General features: G+C 40.4%; 1 protein-coding gene across 5 annotated transcripts in view; it reads left to right on the top strand.

Moving 5' to 3' along the window:
* Positions 1-3188, top strand: part of atp9b (ATPase phospholipid transporting 9B) — a 43358-nt gene extending 40170 nt beyond the window's left edge. For 3 of the 5 annotated variants that reach the window (XM_014411232.3, XM_014411231.3, XM_024798351.2), the window contains 6 exons: positions 35-99; positions 280-388; positions 479-536; positions 1433-1636; positions 2202-2234; positions 2479-3188. In XM_014411232.3, the coding sequence (XP_014266718.2) occupies positions 35-99; positions 280-388; positions 479-536; positions 1433-1636; positions 2202-2234; positions 2479-2615 (606 nt within the window). In that variant the 3' untranslated portion in view covers positions 2616-3188. The remainder of the gene's footprint in view (positions 1-34; positions 100-279; positions 389-478; positions 537-1432; positions 1637-2201; positions 2235-2478) is intronic. The other 2 variants (XM_014411234.3, XM_014411233.3) reach the window with 1 other exon arrangement.
* Positions 3189-20261: the final 17073 nt, after the last annotated feature.

Below are 20261 nucleotides of genomic sequence, written 5' to 3'. Positions count from 1 at the left end.
ACTTTATGACACCAGTTTTGTGTCCTGTCCTCAGGCCGTCTTCTCCTCCGTCTTCTACTTTGCCTCTGTGCCTCTGTACCAGGGTTTCCTCATGGTCGGGTGAGTACCTGAAGTCTCATGGGGCCAGTGTAAGGACAGCTTCACAACAGCATAACCCTGATGCAAGCTTCTACAGTATTCGATCATATAACCTTCAGTTTTGTTGCCTCTCCTGTCTTCGTCTCTCATTTCTTTCTCTTTTTTTTTTATTTATTTATTTTTTTTATACTTTGTGTGTAGGTATGCGACTATCTACACCATGTTTCCTGTATTCTCCCTGGTCCTGGACCAAGATGTGAAGCCAGAAATGGCCCTGCTCTACCCAGAGCTTTATAAGGACCTCACTAAGGTTTAATCCCATTTTTTTTTAATCTTTGGTTTTGACAGCTTTCCTTCGTTAGAATTTAAACAAGTAACAACATGTCTTTCTCTCTTTCAGGGACGTTCATTGTCTTTCAAGACTTTCCTCATTTGGGTTTTGATCAGTGTCTATCAAGGTGTGTTTTTCCTTATCATTCACTCACATTTGCTTCCTAAAATCAACTTTCAAGTTATAGCAGAACCATCTACAGCGTGATTCTATCTTTAAACTGTCAGAGCAACTCTTCAGCCACCATTTCATCATTTGTGCATTGTCTAGTAGCACAGTCCCAGGGCCCCTTCAAACCCTTGCACAGTCCGTTTCTCAGTATCTAAGGTTTCCAACTGCCATCCGCTTTTACATGCAAGCTTTTGTCTGTCCAGTAAATCGATATTTCTGTAATCGCTAAGCCATGCAGCGAGTGAGAAAGATCTATGTTCTTGCTCAAGCGTGACTTCCTGACAGCTCGAGGTTTTTAATTAAAGGCCAATACTCGGTATGTGGAAAGGAAAAAAAGCAATATGAAAGGAAGTAAATATTAGGAACTGATCGGGCATAATTTATTACAGACGTTGAGTCGGTGGAATGCGCTGTATTAAGCCAATATGAAAAAGCAATTACGTGATCAGTTATAGGCTATTAAGCTCAATTTGTGTAGTGTTATGATAAAATGAAAGGCTATCAAGATACAGCAGGCGCCCAAAGATGAGTGTGTGTCTGGACACTCAAGAGTGAGACACACTGGAAGTCATTGTGGATCCTTCAGCCTCATAAATAATGTTATTGAATCAGTCCTTATCTGCAGACACCATAATCCTTAACTCAGTGTCGCAGACCACTGTTGATGAAACTGATAGACTGGGCCAGTTAATCTTTAGAAAACAATCGTGATTTCTTAAAGGGAGATCTGGTGCACAGCAAGTCCTGAATGAATAATGAGTAATGTAATTTTAGTTAAGCCCAGACACTTAGACCAGACCTAATCGCGCAAAAAAGTTTTTAAAGTCCGCATGTTTCCTTTGGCGCCACCAGGGGGCATCCTCATGTACAGCGCGTTGGTGCTGTTTGAGTCGGAGTTCGTTCACGTGGTTGCCATCTCCTTCACGGCGCTCATCCTGACTGAGCTGCTGATGGTGGCGCTGACGATCCGCACTTGGCACTGGCTCATGGTGGTGGCTGAGTTCTTCAGCCTGGGTTGCTACCTCGCCTCACTCGCCTTCCTCAACGAGTACTTTGGTAGGTATACCTTTCCTCTGAGTTTTTCACTACTGGTTTACTGACCTTTTAAACATTTAAGGTTTCAGGAGATAATAGAATATCTTTATATTTAAAAATCCTATCAAATAGTTATATGAAAGCTTGTATGAGAACTTCTTGTTGTACTTTAATCTACTGAATATTTTCTCATTAAAATAAAACCTTAGTCTGAACAACCATGAAGAGTGATGCTAATATGCTATTTTTCAGTTGCTAAATAGTCAACTAACCTGCTTGTGAACAGCTTGAACAGTTGGTGTGAGGCTTTTGCTTTTGGTTTGATACGTCCAGTATTGATTGGTCTGAGTACTTCAAGGAACCGCCTTCTTCTTCGCTGTGCCCGCTCTGTTTAGTTTGATGTAACACTACTTGGCACCTAAGTGTTGCGCTGTTGTTTAAACCCTCAGCTCTGTGCTTTTATTCCCTCCTCAGTCTTTTTCTTCTCTCTGTCTGTCCTATTTTTATTTCTTTCCTCACTGCTAACTTTTTGCACTGCACTCACTGTTTCTGCTGCACTTCTTTTGCTTCTGTGTGTCGGCAACAGGCATAGGCAGGGTGTCGTTGGGAGCTTTCCTTGGTAGGTGTACAGCCTGTGAATTCACACCCCTTTCTCCTTCATCTGTCTCTGATATTATGTATCTGGTCTTGCATCTGTATGTTTGCATCATCTTATGTTCTTGGGTTTATTTTGTCGTGTGGGTCGTTTTCATCTCACGTGTTTAAGTTTTTATTTTCATGCTTTGACCAATACGCAATCACCAACATAATTTTAGAGCGCGATCATGTCGCTGTGATAAAGTCTTTATCTTTCCTTCTCCCAGACTCGTCCTTCATCACGACTTGGCCTTTCCTGTGGAAGGTGTCCGCCATCACACTCGTCAGCTGTCTTCCTCTCTACATAATCAAATACCTGAAGCGCAAATTTTCACCACCAAGCTACTCCAAGCTCTCCTCATGAGCCAAACTGGGATTATGTTTTTGTTAGGTTTGTAGTTCTGTGCAGCAATGAGCTTTGTAATTTTCGCACTTTTTGTACACACTGGTCCTCAGTGATGGACAGAGGAAACACTGGAACAATCAAAAAAAAAAAAAAAAAAAAAAACTGAAAGAAAGTTGTTGGGTTTTTTTTAGGGGGGGTTTGCCACTGATACATGGAATTACTTGAAAAGATTGAGCACATAATAAAAGACTGTCAGAGGAGGGGTACAGGCGCGGTGACTGCACTTGGAAGGCCCGAAACACTTGACCCCACTTTTTCCCAAAGGGGGTCGACCTGCCTTCGTTTGTTTTAAAGCATTTAAATACATCAGCTCGTCATTTTATACAGTTCAGATGCATTACTTTCAGTGTTTAGATTTTTATATGTGGCGTTTGGAAACTTTTTTTACTATAAGTGTCACCTTTTTTTTTTTTTTTATGGTATTAATTACAGTTGCTGGGCGGTGTGTTTGAACAGTGTTGAGCTGCAGTAAGGGAGAAAAGGATGATTCACTGGTTTCTTGTGTTACTGTAAATAAAGTCTTTACATGCAGCTTTGATTGTTACTGGACTTAATGTAAAACTCGCTGTGTTTCAATCTCATACAGACGTGCATTAACCAAAAATCATTCGAGAGAAAATGCTGTTGATGTGTTGAGGGTCGAAGCTTCCTGGGACTGGCTTTGAAGTGAACTTTACATTTTTAAGACATCAATCTGTAGTCTTTGTAGTGTAGAATCAGAACTCCTAAATGTTTCCATGTTTGGCTTTGATTGTATAATTTCACACTTGTGTGCGTCTGTGGCCGTCAGTCCTCCTGTCAGCGTGGCAGCTCTGTGCCTCATTATGATGTTCATGTATTCAATCTGCATCTCAGAGGTTTAGGTTCGGTTTCTTTGCCTCCACAGCCATATCTGAACTTGAATCCTGCTGCTTTTCTTGGAGAACAAGTTTTTTTCATGATGGCAAACTATAATAAGGGCCCTGATTAAACTCGCTGGCTGAAAGCTTTTAGGGCTTTATTGACAATTCGACTCTTTTGCTCCGGTTTGACTTTGACCTGCAGTGGACTTTGACATTCATCCCTTTTTAAGGAGGAATGAGTTTTATCATTGTAGTTCTTTGGGGAAAAAAATACTTTGATGCAAATTGCATTGAATGTTTGAAATTGCGATTTTCATTCTTACAAGCAGCAATTCCAGTTGTTGATTCCTGTTTTCTGTCAAGTTTCTTATGATCTTACTTTCCATGGCTGACACAGCAATTTCTAACCGTATGTCTGTTATTTATAAAAACTGGTATTGATTAAGGAGTAATAAAAAGACAATGAATACTAAAAATGTTCCTGTTTTGGATTTTTCTAACTGAAAGCAGAGGCAGCCAAGGATATATTCATTGTTAGGTTTATCATCTGGCCACTAGATGGAGACAGAGACTAAATACTGGAGAGCAAATGAGTTTCAGTCATGTATGAACTTGAGTGTTGAACCTTAGGTGTTTGTTTTTTGTTTTTTTTTTTTACATTTAAAAACAAAACAAAGTTTCTGTAACAGATTGCAAATAGCATCTATTTGTTTCTGAGGCTCAAATGATGAAAAATGATTTAAAATCTGTGACCAGAATTTTCAAAAACTCCTAATCAAATTATTATTAAACTAAAGCTGTATTCCACCAAAGTGTATCAGGTGCATCTCAGCTGGATATTACCAAACTTAAGGAAAGAAGGGACTAGGGCGCACATATGGAGCATTTAGTTAAAGTTTAGACAATTAAGTGATTCGCCTTACTGCTAAGAAATGTTCATGTTAAATAAATTATTTAGAAAAATTAAGTGTGAAGTTTGGAATCCTTCACTTATGTCGCCACATGTAGTTGTAGAATTGTTTATGAACCTTTTCAAACCAGCAAAAAAATGCATTGGAGTTTTAGCAATTATTTAACTTATATATGAAATTAAAAATGCCATTTTCATCTGTGTTGATGCTAAAGTTTCAGACTACCTAAGATGAATTACATGCATGTTTTAAATCACTTCAAGCACCCAAACCTGTAATTGGCCCACGTTTCCATTTTTGTATTAAAATATCCCTCACCTGAGAAATGTCTACTCTATGTACAACAAGAGGAAACGTCGGTGCTTTTAAATGTGAGCCGCATGGAGGAAGCTTTATTGACTCTTTAAAAGAAACTATATGTTTTACCATGTAATCTAAGGCAGCCATTGAGCAAACAGACAATGTGCTATCAATTTTTCTCCCCATGGAGCAGGAAGTACTTTGCTGATGGAGGGTGACCCAGTGATGAATGTGATGGTCCGATGACTTCGACATGTTAAGAAAAGTTCTTTCATCTCACGCTTTTCACTTTGTGGGGAGGGGAAGAAGTGCTGCACTGCAGGTTGTGTTTTACTCTTCTTGCAACATTTATGAAAGAGTTATTGTGGTTTGTTTCCCAGACCAGCAAAAGTATAGAGTTAATGTGCTGCACAAGGAGCTTTGATGGACCGGATAATGCTCGTGGGACTAATGATTTATTGTACTAAAAGGAGAACCGCTGCAGATTTCTTAGATTCATTTGTGTTCTTGATGAAACTGAGTAATGGTACAGTCACTGTTTGTTTGTTTTATGGGGGGGGAAAAAGAATTAGAATTTTTGTTTCTTAAAAAACAAACCAAAAGAAAAACACCTTTAAAGTGGTTTTAAATGTAATTGCGTTACAGAAACTGTGATTTTGACTTAGCTGGAATTAGACTGTATATAAAAGACGGACAGCGCCCCATCACCCATAGTTACTGAGGTCGTGTTGTGAAGCCTCAAGAAAAGCAGCATTGTGTTTTTAAACTAATGATTTAGAAACATGAACACTCACCCTCACGTAAAATGAACAACACGTTGTATTCACCAAGCCCTGAAACTAGCAACCGAGACCATGAACTCATCAGAAAAATGTGTATCGAATGAATGAATGAATGAGGAGATTTTCCTCATAGTCTGTTATTAAGTAAACTTCATCTAGCAACCAGAGGCTTCACCCCCTAGTGGCCATTAGAAAGACTGCAGGTTTAATGCGCTTGTGTGTTGGCTTCAGACCACCAGGGGTTTGTTAATCTCGGTCCAAAGGCACAGGTTCACCAATAAAACAAGCATAGTTTGAGCATACAGGTAATCATCCAATGCTTTTTTTTCTTTTAGAAAAACTCCAACGACACATCAGATCAATCTGTTTCAATATCAGTCACTTCAATCGAGGTACAACAAAACTACTGCTATGTAACTTGGGTAAGTTATTAGTTGCCTAGCACTGAGTAATATTTAACACTGCTAGATGACACATGACCAGTTATGCAAAGAGAAAAGAGAAACAAAAAACGGAGAACCCTTTTAGCACAGTGACAGTAGCAAGCATCGGCTAAACACCTAGATTAGAAGCGTATTAGCGTCAAGGATGAGTTGGCCGTGCAGCAGAACGGTGTTCACCCAGAAGCTCAAAATTTGCTCCCGAGTGAGGCAGAAACAAGAGAGCTGAAGTGCTCTAAGTCATTGGTTGATAAATAAACATCTCCTTATATAAACCGAGACAGAAGAGCCTAAGTGCTCCGCTCTGTTCAGATGTACAGAAGTAAGCACAGAAAACATTAAAGTGCTTCTGAAGGTTAAAAAAGCGGTCAGGGAAAAGAATGTGTTTAGAAATGATCACATTAATGTGAGAATATTGATTTTCTTTTTAAACTACTGGCCACACAAATCACGTCTGGTACACTTTCATCAAATAGTTCTTCTCAGTTTTTCTCATTTACTTGGGTTTAGTTTGTTATTGTGCACATCAGAAAGAGCACTTCTCATTCTTTGCTAGCATTTGAAAACGTTTTAGGATATTTATACAATTAACTAAGACAGGTGTCTACAAATTGTCTGATAGTTCAGATCTGATGAGAACACAGCTGTAAGTCATGAATATACAGTGGGATGCAAAAGTTTGGGCAGCCTTGTTAATAGTCATTATTTTCCTGTATAAATCGTTGGTTGTTACAATAAAAAATGTCAGTTAAATATATCATATAGGAGACACACACAGTGATATTTGAGAAGTGAAATGAAGTTTTTTGGATTTACAGAAAGTGTGCAATAATTGTTTAAACAAAATCAGGCAGGTGCATAAATTTAGGCACTGCTGTCATTTTATTGATTCCAAAACCTTTAGAACTAATTATTGGAACTCAAGTTGGCTTGGTAAGCTCAGCGACCCCTGACCTACATACACAGGTGAATCCAATAATGAGAAAGAGTATTTAAGGGGGTCAATTGTAAGTTTCCCTCCTCTTTTAATTTCCTCTGAAGAGTAGCAACATGGGGGTCTCAAAACAACTCTCAAATGACCTGAAGACAAAGATTGTTCACCATCATGGTTTAGGGGAAGGATACAGAAAGCTGTCTCAGAGATTTAAGCTGTCTGTTTCCACAGTTAGGAACATATTGAGAAAATGGAAGACCACAGGCTCAGTTCAAGTTAAGGCTCGAAGTGGCAGACCAAGAAAAATCTCGGATAGACAGAAACGACGAATGGTGAGAACCGTCAGTCAACCCACAGACCAGCACCAAAGACCTACAACATCATCTTGCAGCAGATGGAGTCACTGTGCATCGTTCAACCATTCAGCGCACTTTACACAAGGAGATGCTGTATATGAGAGTGATGCAGAGAAGCCTTTTCTCCACCCACAGCGCAAACAGAGCCGCTTGAGGTTTGCTAAAGCACATTTGGACAAGCCAGCTTCATTCTGGAATAAGGTGCTGGGGACTGATGAAACTAAGATTGAGGTATTTGGGCATAACAAGGGGTGTTATGCATGGAGGAAAAAGAACACAGCATTCCAAGAAAAACACCTGCTACCTACAGTGAAATATGGTGGTGGTTCCATCCTGCTGTGGGGCTGTGTGGCCAGTGCAGGGACTGGGAATCTTGTCAAAGATGAGGGACACATGGATTCCACTCAATATCAGCAGATTCTGGAGACAAATGTCCAGGAATCAGTGACAAAGCTGAAGCTGCGCCGGGGCTGGATTTTTCAACAAGACAATGACCCGAAACACTGCTCAAAACCCACTAAGACTTTCATGCAGAGGAACAAGTACAACGTTCTGGAACGTTCATCTCAGTCCCCAGACCTGAATATTATTGAAAATTTGTGGTGTGAGTTAGAGAGAGCTGTCCATGCTCGGAAGCCATCAAACCTGAATGAACTAGAGATGTTTTGTAAAGAGGAATGGTCCAAAATACCTTCAACCACAATCCAGACTCTCATTGGAACCTACAGGAAGCGTTTAGAGGCTGTAATTTCTGCAAAAGGCAGATCTACTAAATATTGATTTCATTTCTTTTTTTTGTGGTGCCCAAATTTATGCACCTGCCTGATTTTGTTTAAACAATTATTGCACACTTTCTGTAAATCCAATAAACTTCATTTCACTTCTCAAATAACACTGTGTGTGTCTCCTATATGATATATTTAACTGACATTTTTTATTGTAACAACAGACGATTTATACAGGAAAATAATGACTATTAACAAGGTTGCCCAAACTTTTGCATCCCACTGTAAGTACTGCAAAAACATTTTAGAACAACTGAGGTACAACCATTTGTGAAGATGGTAGAAGCTGCTCATATAAATATTTTGCAAGGGAAGTGGAGGAAGAGAGGAAAAGGAGTCAGAATATTTATATTCAATTCCACCATCCGGCTGGGGTCTTTCTGTGTGGAGTTTGCATATTCTCCCTGTGTTTGCATGGGTTCACTCCGGGTACTCCAGCTTCCTCCCACAGTCCAAAGACATGCAGTTAGTGGGGATAGGTTAATTGGAAACTCTAAATCGCCCATAGGGTGTGAATGTCTGTGTCTCCTGCGACAGACTGTCCAGGTTTACCCTGCCTCTCGCCCTAAGACAGCTGGGATAGGCTCCTGCCCCCCCACGAATCCTGAAAAAGGATAAGCAGCAGAGAATGAATGGATGGATGGATACAGGGAGATGCTGATGGCACAGCCAGAAGCTTCTGGATATGATCCACCAGCTAGCTGGGGTCTTTCTGTGTCCTCCCTGTGCCTGCGTGGGTTCTCTCTTGTTAGGCTTCGTCCTGCAGTCCAGACACATATATGTTAGGTTAAATAGGTGCGACTTGTGAGCGTGAATGTCTGTGACAGACCGGAAATATATCCACGATGTACCTTGCCTCTCGCCCTGTGACAGCTGAGATGAGATGGAGAACAGCAAAGAGTATGGATACAGCATATTGTCTCTTTGTCCACAAACTGAAGCAACAAGAAACCCAGCAACATCTTTTTATTATTATATAGTGTTGTGTGTAGTAGACCCATTGTTTTGTTTTTTTCCACAGTGCTTGTTTTTGGTACAGATTGTCCACATAGATTTTTAGCATTTTACCCATTAACTTTCGTTTCCAGTGATGTGTTGGATGTTCCCTCATTCAGAAAGGTCCCTGCCAGATGGTGGATTTGAACCCAGGACCTTCTTGCTGTGTGGCTAACCAGCTCCCAGTCTTAAACTCAATATTTAGGTATCCTGTGAAGAATCTGTAGTCTGGTACAGTAAAGTAGGCACTTAAAACATAAAGTGAAAGAATGAGAAACACAGTTGTAAAGTCATTTTAACAAAGTATCCAAACATTTTGACCACGCTGTGAGAGATTTGTCATTAGATTGCTCTCTTCCACAGCGTGTCGTTTGTCCCGCCTTCTTCCCCTCATGTCAACCGGTCATGGCAGATGGCCCCGCCCCCTCTCTGAACCTGGTTCTACTGGAGGTTTCTTCCTGTTAAAAGGAAGTTTTTCCTTCCAACTGTCGCCAAAGTGCTGGCATGAATGTGGCATGCGTTCTGAGTGCTGAATTAGAGCAGAAAAGCACTATGTAAGAAGTCCATTTACCATTTTGGTGGAAATGACTCTTCTGGCAAGTAAATTAAAGGTTTGGAATATGCTAGAACCTTTTGCAGGTATATTTAACTGAATTTAATTAAAATTAAGCGATCACTATTAATTTTACTCAGTGAATTGACAATATTTCTGTCTGTTGGGGTTTAGAATCAGTTGTATAGCGTACAACCAAGCATGCATTTTCTGTTTTCAGTCCCTGCAACACTTTGATAGTCAAATGTGGTTTACATGCATTCAGTAAACTTTATGTAAAACCCATAGACAGGAGAATTCACACGTGGACTGCAACTTCAACATCCCGAGCCGTTTTTTGTTTTAGCTGCTGAAACCGCTGCAAGCTCAGATTTAATAGTGTGAGTGCAGAAACACAACAGTGAAGCTGTTACACTGTCGGAGTGGAAGTTAATAATCTAATGTTTCGTCTCTCGTATACAACAAATTGTCTCATGTCATAAAAAAATGACTCCATAACTTAATTTGAAGCCCTCCAGGATGAGACGTTTTTGCAAAACACTTCTTGACCTAACTCGATTTTAGCCAACCCGTAAGTGGAATACAAAACACTTACACAGCAGAAAGTTCAGACGCATGGAGCATTTGTCAAATTAGTACATTTTTTCACTTTTTTGCAGCTTTTTTTATTTGCTGGAGGGAGAGCCCTGCCATTATGCCATTATGCTATCTTGTTACTAAGCGGCTAAGTGGCTTCTGTAGCCATATTCCCTCCGACTGGGCTTATTATAAAATTCCACAGCACCCTGTTTGAATTAAGAAACAGCAACGAGCAGAGATAAAGTTACTGTTAATGATATTCCCTGACTTGCTTAATGGGGGAGAGGACTTTAAAGTGCCTTAAGGAAGACGAGACTATTTTTCATTCCAGGGGTCCAACGTTTAATTATTTATCCATACGTTAAAAAATGCATTATTAACTGCTGAAATTACAGAATCTGCATCCTTGCCAGAAAGGCACTCCAGCTTTTCAGATATTGTTTTTTTGGGTGATGCTGGGGATTGCTGGTTCAATCCTAAGACCAGCAGGAATAATCATTAATAAAGCCACAAACTCCGAAATGCACCCAGCGGAGCAGCTCAACAGACTTTAGCTGTACCGAGAATCAGTCTCTGTATAACTGTGAGACGTTGTTTCTAGGAAATGTATATTTAAAAAAACAGTCATTTCAGTTCAGTTCAATCAGTTTTATGTATATAGCGCCAAATCACAATAACAGTCACCTCAATGTGCTTTATATTCTAAGGTAAAGACCTTACAGTATTAGAAAGAAACCCCCCAAATCACATGACCCTCTATGAACAACCGCTTGGCGACAGTGGGAAGGAAGAACTCCCTTTATAACAGGAAGAACCAGGGTCAAGGAGAGGCAGCCAATCACCAATATAGGTTGGTTGAGAGGCAGGAAAAAAGAGTCATACAGAGAGAATCTCATCATTAACACATCAACACTTTAAAGATGATCTGTTATCTCCATATCAGCGCTGTTTTTGTATCTGGGCTCTTGGGCTAGATTGGTACACTGGGCCTTAGTGCAGGCTCTCAGACAACTTTCCTTTGATTGGCTGCCCCTTACAAAGAGAAGGTTTAAACAGCACGGCTGCTCATTTACAAAGTCACTGCTCTTTGACATCACTCAGACTCAAGAATAGGAAAAAAACGGTGCAAAACTGACTTTTTAGATCTGTCTGAACCCTAAAGATTTGACTCGCATACACTCACCTTGTTATGCAAAACTTTGGACATTGTTTGACATGAGTGTCCAACATTTTAAATGTATGTATGACAGACAATAAGGGAAAGCTCACACATCAGGTGGTATCACACCTCCATACACACACTGTTTTGCTGTTAAATTGTTTGCTTGTTTTTCTTGGCAGCTGTTTTTGGTGCACTGACATCAGGTGGCATTCAACCTTCAAACACCAGTTCAAATATTCAGCTGGAATTTTTCAGATGTCAAGATGTGAGATACACCAGCTGGTGTTTTAACTGTTGTTCACTCCTTAAATACCAACAGTGGTCACGCTGAGTTTGTGCCATTCAAACAGTTTAACTTTCAGGTAAACTGATGTGTTAAAGATTTTTTTCAGAGCTCACTCATTAAGACTAGAATAAAACGACTGCTTTGACTCCGGCTCTTTTATAAACCATCTCGGTTGTAAATATTTCACAATATTTTAACCCCTTCAACTATTTCTGGCACTTCCAGCTCCACCTTAAATTTGAGTTTCTGTCATTATTTGCTGATCAGCTTAAATTTCACATGATTTTTTTCCATCTCTAGCTTCTGCCAACATTTCATCTCTTTCCTCTTCCTCTTGTTTGAATGCCAATTCAGTTTTGTTCATATAGTGCAAATTCATAACAACAGTTCCCATAAGGTCATTTAAAATATAAGGTAAAGATCATACAGTGTTAGGCACAAATGCTCCATGCATTCTTCAACTATTTTCATTACTTATATACAAACTGTCAGTGCCAGAACCTGAAGTGTTTAAACTTTACATTGTAATTAATTATATTCTTTAAAGCTGCTACTAGAGATACTCAAACCCATTTAGAGCTTCATTGTCAGCTAGCATTTAAAATGCTTTAACTCCATTTGGCACCTTAAAGAAACAATATTGACTTTATATGCTGCTTTTTGGTGGGAGCAAGTGCAGCATTTCTTGATGTATTTATTGGAGATTCTACATACAAATTATTGTCACCTATATGCACAACTCATTTAATCAAAGGTACACAACATTTTAATCGAGCTGAGGTCTGAAGTTTGACTGGATCATTGCAACATATTGATTATTTTCTTTTTCTGCTATTCTGTTGATTTGCTGTTGTGTTTGAGACGTCCTGCTGCACGACCAGTTTCAGCTAAGCTTCAGTTGTTGGACAGGTGGTCTGACATTTGAGTTTAAAATACTTTGATGCAAACATTTTCCAAACGTAAGCAGGGTTGCCAGGTTTGCTTGTTTTTTTTAGAGCAAGCCCTCCAAATAAGCCATGCTTGTTCAGTCTTATTCTAATTGTATTGTCATGAACTTTAACATTTAACATGCTAACTGACCCCCTTAGTGTCTGAGATGTAGCTCTCAGGGTTTTTTTTGCAATTTCTCTGAGTGACTTTGGACTGAATTTGCCGGGACATCCGGGAAGATTGGCAAATGTTTTCCACGTGTAAATAATCTTCCTCACTGCAGAATGATGGATGTCAGACTGTTTGGAAATGGCCTTATAATCCTTCCCAGATTGAAGGGCAGCAACAAGTACTTCTGTATGATCATTGCTAATGTTATTCCTCCTTGGCACCTGAATGCTCCAGCAAACTGCCAAAACGTCTGCTTTTATAGAGGCGCTCACACTTGCTGATGAGCAGTTAAGTGCATTTGATTAGCAGCACCTGGCTGCTGCTTACCCTCTTAATTCTTATGGAAGCAGTAAAGTTGTACTTAGATTTTCACTTAGACTTTCTGTGATAATCATAATGAATACAGTATCTACTTCTAATACTTTTCGTACTGCTGCAATATTTTTCCATGTACAGTAAAAATAAAAACTTGTATCTTGTGATGAGAGCACAGATATGCGTTGAGGTTGTTGCACTAACTGAAGAATTTGCAGACCAGAATCATCCGAGTGCAAACTTCCTCTTGGGCCAATAGGCTTCTTCTCCTTCGGTTTGTACCACAGTAACAAACTAGTCTGTTGGTAACCACACTCCCCTGCAGTTACACTATCGCCATTCTTCACTTATGTAAATGACCTTCGGACACGGTGTCCCTGCCACTGACCAACAGTAACCGGCTGTGTGCCTCAGGGAGCTGTTGCTCAATCCTTGTTATGCCTGAGCCTCATGCCAGCTCTGGGACTGTTAGAGAGAGAGCGAGGGAGAACGAACCTCCCGGCCGTCTGCTGCAAACGCTCCCTCAGCTCTAAAAACCCCTCCCTTGCATGTAACTAAGCAACAGGCCTTCAAAACAGGAAACAGAGCAGGGGATTCCGTCACGGCGGTCGAGAAAAAAGGAGAACATTGACGGGAGACAGGAAGTCTGACTGTAAGAAAGAGCGGGCATGGTGGTGGGGTGTGGTGAGGGGTCACCACTCCTCTGACAGGGTGAATGTTGAACAAAGTTTTTATGGTCCAAAAACTCCAAAAATGTTTCTGTTTTTACTCCCTTATAGCTCAAACAGGTGATAATAAGAGTACAGGGTTCACTCAGTACCAATGATTCAACCAGGTGGTGAGACATCTGGCTTCCAATGCTTCAATCTTAAGCAGTTATAAAGCAGAATTGTTCATAGAGTGTATTCATGGTGATATAATACTTTTACACTCTCACATTTTTGTTTGATCTCAGCTCTGAATACCTTTCTTTTCATCGCTCTCGTGTCTTTTCAGGCCACTGTAAAGCTGTGCCAGTACCAGATTACTTCATGTCCCTTGAAACCAGTTTTCTGGTCACAGTCTGAACTCAACTCTTGGTCACAGGGACTATTTTTAATGTTTTATTATTCTACATCAAGAAACACTTTATAAAATAGCAGTTATGAAAGCACATATGGTGACAGGGGTGTGTGAGGAAGCTTAAAAACACAAAGACCTACAGTATTAATTTTTCACTTTCCTTCCAAATTATTTTTCCAAAACAAACAGGTGATTGAGCAGTGGGAAAGCTGGTATTTTGGGCCAGTTGTTTCTCGGTTTTTGTATAACTTACAATGCCGCCCAATGTTCCATCATGTTTTTGTTCAGACCCAAATAAAGCCGGGCTCTGGAGTTTGAGGGTTAGAACTGTGGAAAGAAAATCCAGTCGAGGTCTTTTCCACCTCGCCGTGTCCAAACCACGTCATACCAGGCAGAGCGCTCGCAAAAATTTGGCAGCGGCCGCACACGGGATGGCAGACGACAAAAATCTGTGGGTTTGTGATAGGGAGACCACCCCCAACCCCCTGATCGGATTTACCCCTCCCTCTTAGACCCTTAAAATGATATACCACATGAAACTCTGGGAAAAGCAGCTCGGCAGCGCTCCCAGCAGGGAACACGGAGACGTGGGGTCAAACATGTATTTAAAAGTTTCCTGGACACAAACATGATTTACAGCCTGATTAAATTAGCAATGTGATTGTGTCACTCATTAGCCGAGAGATTGCACCATAAAGAAAATGTTCAGCGCGCTGCTTTGTGTTTGTGTTTGTGCTGTCCAAACGAAGTCACGCCGCTGGTTCACAGCGAAGGTCACACAACCATGCAGTGCGAAGGCCTCCCTTTAAATGCACTTTAAGTCCAGGGATTCAAACCTGCTGCAGTCATGTCGTGATTTCACATGTACACCACCTTAAGACTTTTAACTGGCTGGCAAACAACTCAAGTGTGCCACAGGGACTGTTCCCTTGTTACAAGATGTTCATTTGGGATTAAAGTTTGAGCCAGCTGCTTGCTGCCAATCTTTATTGCCCAACAAGTGCCCTGTGTTTTACTGCTCTTAACCCTCAATATGCTACTGTATTACAAAGTCAATCTTTACATTAAAGAGCAGCCTAACTGCAGCTGAATATCTGTTTTTAACTCACCTACTGTGTTTTGCTTCCTTCTTATGTTGCTGGAGTCAGTGTCAGTGCATTGTGACACAGAAAATGAGTGTGGTTAATGAAACACCCGTAGACCTTAGATAGATGATGGACACAGACACCGTGACATGACCCACTGGTTTTTGACCTCCTGGATTGTAAGATTTTGGCTGTTGGTATGATGTTTTTGTTAGTTTGTTTTTAGCCTGAAGTAACCATGTTTGGTTGTGTGGGTGGATGGTTGATGGGTGGATCCTGAGTTATGCATCCATCGACAGTTTGTTAGTGCAGTTTCGCACACATCCTGACATATCATTGATCAGTGATAACATTAAAAAAAAGCCACTAAAGGTAAAGTCAGCAGGTCTAAATTGGTGATTTGAATTGTCTGAGTAGGTAATAAGGGCAATCCACAAATAGTGTTAATAGGTGTGGTTAGTTTTATGGGTCATTTACAAAAGTTGTGCTGTTTTCTACACGCAGTTTAGAGTTCAAGTTCATTTCAACATCAAGCGTAAAAAATAAGACGTGCTTTTTTCCCGGCGTTAAATATTGATGTAATTAACAGTAGATTGCGTGTTGGAAGCAGTGATGCATCAACTCCCAGAAATACATATGCAACAGGTTCAGTTACTCTGAGTTCCCTCCTCTTACGCATAATCTTACTGCTGCGCTCTCTTCGTAAACACCTAAAGTGCTCTTTTTTACGCCAAAACCCAGTTTGGTCTGCGTTAGCAATCTGGCCATATGTTGACACCACGGTTATTATAGATAACTTAAACGAAAAACTAAATGTGAAAAAAAACATGTTAAAAAGTAAAAATAAAAGCTAGACTTTTGAAGAAAATAAAAACTAATTGAAATTAGGAAATATCCTTAATTTTAGTGTTTGTTAGTTAAAATATTTTCATCAAAAATTGCTTCATGAGAGTTTGATAGATGTATTTATTTAGACCAGTAAGACCTGTACTGATTTTCACAACTGGAATCACAACAACAATTGCCTCAAGGTAAAGACCCTACAATAATGCAAAGAAAACAGAGAAAACCCCAACAATTATATGACTCCCTATAAACAAGCACTTTGGCAACAGTGGGAAGGAAAAACTCCCTTTTAACAGGAAGAAACCTCCAGCAGAACCAGGCTCAGGGAGGGGCGAAAAAGACATGAAACTAATAAAAAATAAACTAAAACTAAACATTTTCAAACACTAAAAACTCAAATTAAACAAGAAACAAGAAATCCACTCTGGGAATTAACAGAAATTAAACCGATTTTTTTAAGTCAAAATGAAGACTAATTACAAATTACAAGACTGTAATAACTCTGTAATAATAATAATAATAATAAGAAGAAGAAGAAGAAGAAGAAGAATAAGAATAAGAATAATAATGTGGCTAGATTCCTAATAATTTCATCTTTCATGACATGACTTTAGCAGGTTTTTAACATGGGAGTCTATTGGGACTGACCCTGCTGGAGCTAGCCTCAAGTGGCCATTTGAGGAACTGCACTCACAGGCACCTCTATGTTGTTTTTTTTAGCCTGGGGGGGGGGGGTTCCTGCTTGGTTCTGCTTGGTTCTGCTTTACCAGTAAGGCCTTCGCTACTACACTAAACTAACTCATAGTAAAAAAAAAAAAAAATGTTGGATGTCTGCATATCACAAAAATACTCTAAGCCTTGCCAATGGCTGCAGAAATGCATGAATTCATCAGATACCCACCTTAAATATGAAATGTTGTCCACATGCCAGAAAGGAAGCTCCACCTTAAATCAGAGAACTTGAAAAGGGCTTCAGAGGAAACAAATGCCTTGTCATAATAAAAAACTAAACAAACTTGCGAGCAAAGGTTTTATTTAGAATCAGATCTGTGTTTGAGACCTGTTTTTTTTTACCAATGTTTCAAATACCAAGATCTGATGTGGACTTTGATGGTGTCTTAACATATTTGAAGCTTAATTCGGAGAAATCCCATAGAGCTAAAACAGCTCTATGAGTCCATCCGGTCAACATATGTTGTGTCACTTTGCATCAATAGTGACAAGTAGCTTTGCTGATATCAAAGCAGTTCTTCTGTTTGCCATGCTCTGCCTACATTATCAGGGCAGGATGTTGGCGTTGTTTCTCATTATCTGCTGTATTCTTCTTTCAGTTGTGGCTTTGGACCCATCCGGTCTTTAGTGGCCTGTTACTAAGGCTGGTCCACAAACCAACAACAGGCATCGCTGGAAAAACTACGAGCCCCAGCACCTCGCTGACGTAGAAGAGTCTACGAGTCAATCAGCAGCAGAGCTATTTATTAACTGCGGAGTGGTGGAAGTGTTTACTGCAGCACATGTTTCAGTTACACATAGTTGTGGAGTGGCAACCCGGCCCCCCTTTTTTGCCCCAGTTAGGGCCCCCCCCCCCACACACACACACACACAGCCCCACAAGAGCTTTCCATGAGGTCAAAGAAACGAGTGGGGCTCTTTAAATGACTGGAGAGCCACCGAGCCACGTCCCCGTGATGAAACAGACGGCTAGGGTTTCACAAGTGCCGTCACTCCCGCAGATATTCTGGTGAGGAGAGAAAGCTCGGCCAAAATGAGATCCCAGTGGGTGAGGAGGGAATATTGCTTTGGATGTGGGGGCATGCATGCCATGATGTTGCATAATGGAGATAAATGTGGATTAAGAGCTGATTTCTAAAACTGTTTCTCTAACAGCCAGTCGCACAAAGTCCCACAAAGTGCAGGGAAGGAGTCGTACTGTGAGGAAAATTGTGCATGATGTAGTTTGCACCTTGACACAGATAAACTAATGGGTGCGGAACACGCACACAGAAGTAGTGGAGTTTGCACCTTCTGCATTTAATTTAGGAAATGGGCTGCTAACTATATGCAAACTAAGTGAGAACATATTAATTGGCCTATTTTTATTCTAAATATTTCTCTCTGGTGAAATTGAGGCTTTTTACTCCCACTGGTGTTAGTCAGCTCAGACCGACATATCTAAACAGTTGTCAAATGGATTTCTATCAAATGCTCATGTTTCTCACAAGATGAAACCTGTTGACTCTGTTGGTCCTCTCACATTTCCCGCAGTACTGCCATGCGATTACTATATCAGAGTTTTTCCTGGCTTAGAGCAGGCCTTTAGACAGGCGGCTGTGTATGTATGTTAGTACAAACAGTTCATGTACAGTAAAGGTAGCAAGTTTGTGTTACCTTGTCTGACAGGAAACTATGCTTTAGAACAGCCTAAAACCTCCTTTGTAGTTTTGAGTGAAATGTCATGACTATTGCCATGAAATCTGGGAGGTAAATGTTCAGACAATGCTTTGGTGAAATCTCTATTTTTTATTTTTTTTAAAAAGGTTTCCACTCTGAGGAGAGTCTGCAGGATGGCAATATTTAATTTTTTCATCTTTGCAGTCAGAAAAAGCAAAAAGCAAATATCAAACAAAGTTATCTGATACTAGAGTTGCTACTGGCATCAGTTACCATATCTAACTGTGAATTTAAAATGCTTTGTCTCCCAAATTTTGAAACCAGTTGCCTTATTTATGTTAATACAGTATATTTGTGAACAAACTTTTAAAAATGGTGGAATGTAGCTTGGTTGAGCTGCAGTTTTGCTCTTGCACACAGGACTAAAGGGTAGAATCAGTCTGATATAACAATGTCTTGAATGCAAAAAGCATTCTGCAAAAGCCCCCTTTTCTACATACCAACATATTAGATGTGTTACTCGTCGTCACGGTGAGAAATCTTTCAGCAAAGCACACTCCAGGATTACCTGAGAGATGGGTAAAGTGTTCCTGGAAAGATAATGCTTCAGACACTCGAGTTAAAATGAAAAGATAAAAGAGTGACCTTTAAATAAAGGTGCACCATAACACGTCCAAACTGAGAGTGGCCTTAGCCTGACACCACCAGTATCACACCAAACAGGGCCTGCTGATATGATTCTGTAAAGTAGCTTCCCACCTCCAGGGATAGACAGACCGTTAGAGAGCCTCATGTGACTGTTGTCGTCAAAGAAACCTCGGGCCTGCTGCCAGCTACTGGAAGGTCCAGACCTTCCAAAGATAGCAACAACCCAGCCTGCGAGTGCTGAGGATAGGGAAGCCGAATAAGTCTACACCGACCACGGAGCGGCCTGTGGAAAACTCTATGAACATTCTCAGTTCAGCGTGTCAAATGACTGGGTATAGCACTTGATTTTTATATAGTACTCCTCTTACCTCATGTAGTGTATTTTCGTTGTTTTTCCTATCAGCCTACCTTTCTGACATGTCTCCCCAATGTGATGTTTGTGTAAAGTTGGTCAGAAGGTTCCTCTGTGAGTGCGCATGCGCCATTAGCGTGCTGCCTGCTGTAACCCCTAATTTCCCTCGGGATGAATAAAGTATTCTGATTCTGATTCTGATTCTGATATGCAAGTCCTATGCAAACACATAATTATATGTGTTTGTGCCCCACAGACCTGCATTCTGTCAGGGAGGGGGAAATGGAAAAACAATTATTTGCCTTTGCAATAACTTCAAAAACCCACGAGAGGCCTAAACAAGATCTCAAGGATTTCTCATGCTTTATATGTTGGTCATGAAAGTGCACAAGGTGGTCACTATATGTTCTTGCATGTACCAGCACACCTGCTCTGCTGCTTCTGCAGCCCCATCTGAAATTCCACAAGCAGGCAGTCTTTAACTTAACATCCTACGCTAACCAGATGATGAATGGCTCTTTCAGGGTGAAAATGGCAGCAGTTTAATGTAAAATGCTCGTGAGGATTAGACTGCACATAAATCTTGATTTCCATGTGCAGTGTCTTACAGCAGCGCGCTGATCACTCCTTTGCAAGTGACGCCAAGAGGAACAGATTCAGCAGATAAAGTGGGTGGAAACTGCAGATTAACGCTGTTTATGCTCATTTAGTCAGTAATAGATGACGAGGGCACAGTTTGAGTTGCACGTTTTCTTTTAAGATCTGTTACCTTAACATTTCATAGCGTGTTGTGCTGTGCTGTGTCATTCCAACTCAAGTTATTCCACTGTTTATATTCAACAGGATGCTCGCCCTGGCTCACATTGTGCAGGATTAGC

Source organism: Maylandia zebra, linkage group LG22 (genome assembly GCF_041146795.1).
Source record: "Maylandia zebra isolate NMK-2024a linkage group LG22, Mzebra_GT3a, whole genome shotgun sequence".
In the NCBI taxonomy this organism is placed as follows: domain Eukaryota; kingdom Metazoa; phylum Chordata; class Actinopteri; order Cichliformes; family Cichlidae; genus Maylandia; species Maylandia zebra.
The sequence above is the reverse complement of the archived record's forward strand: the minus strand, read 5'-3'. Positions and strand labels throughout refer to the sequence as shown.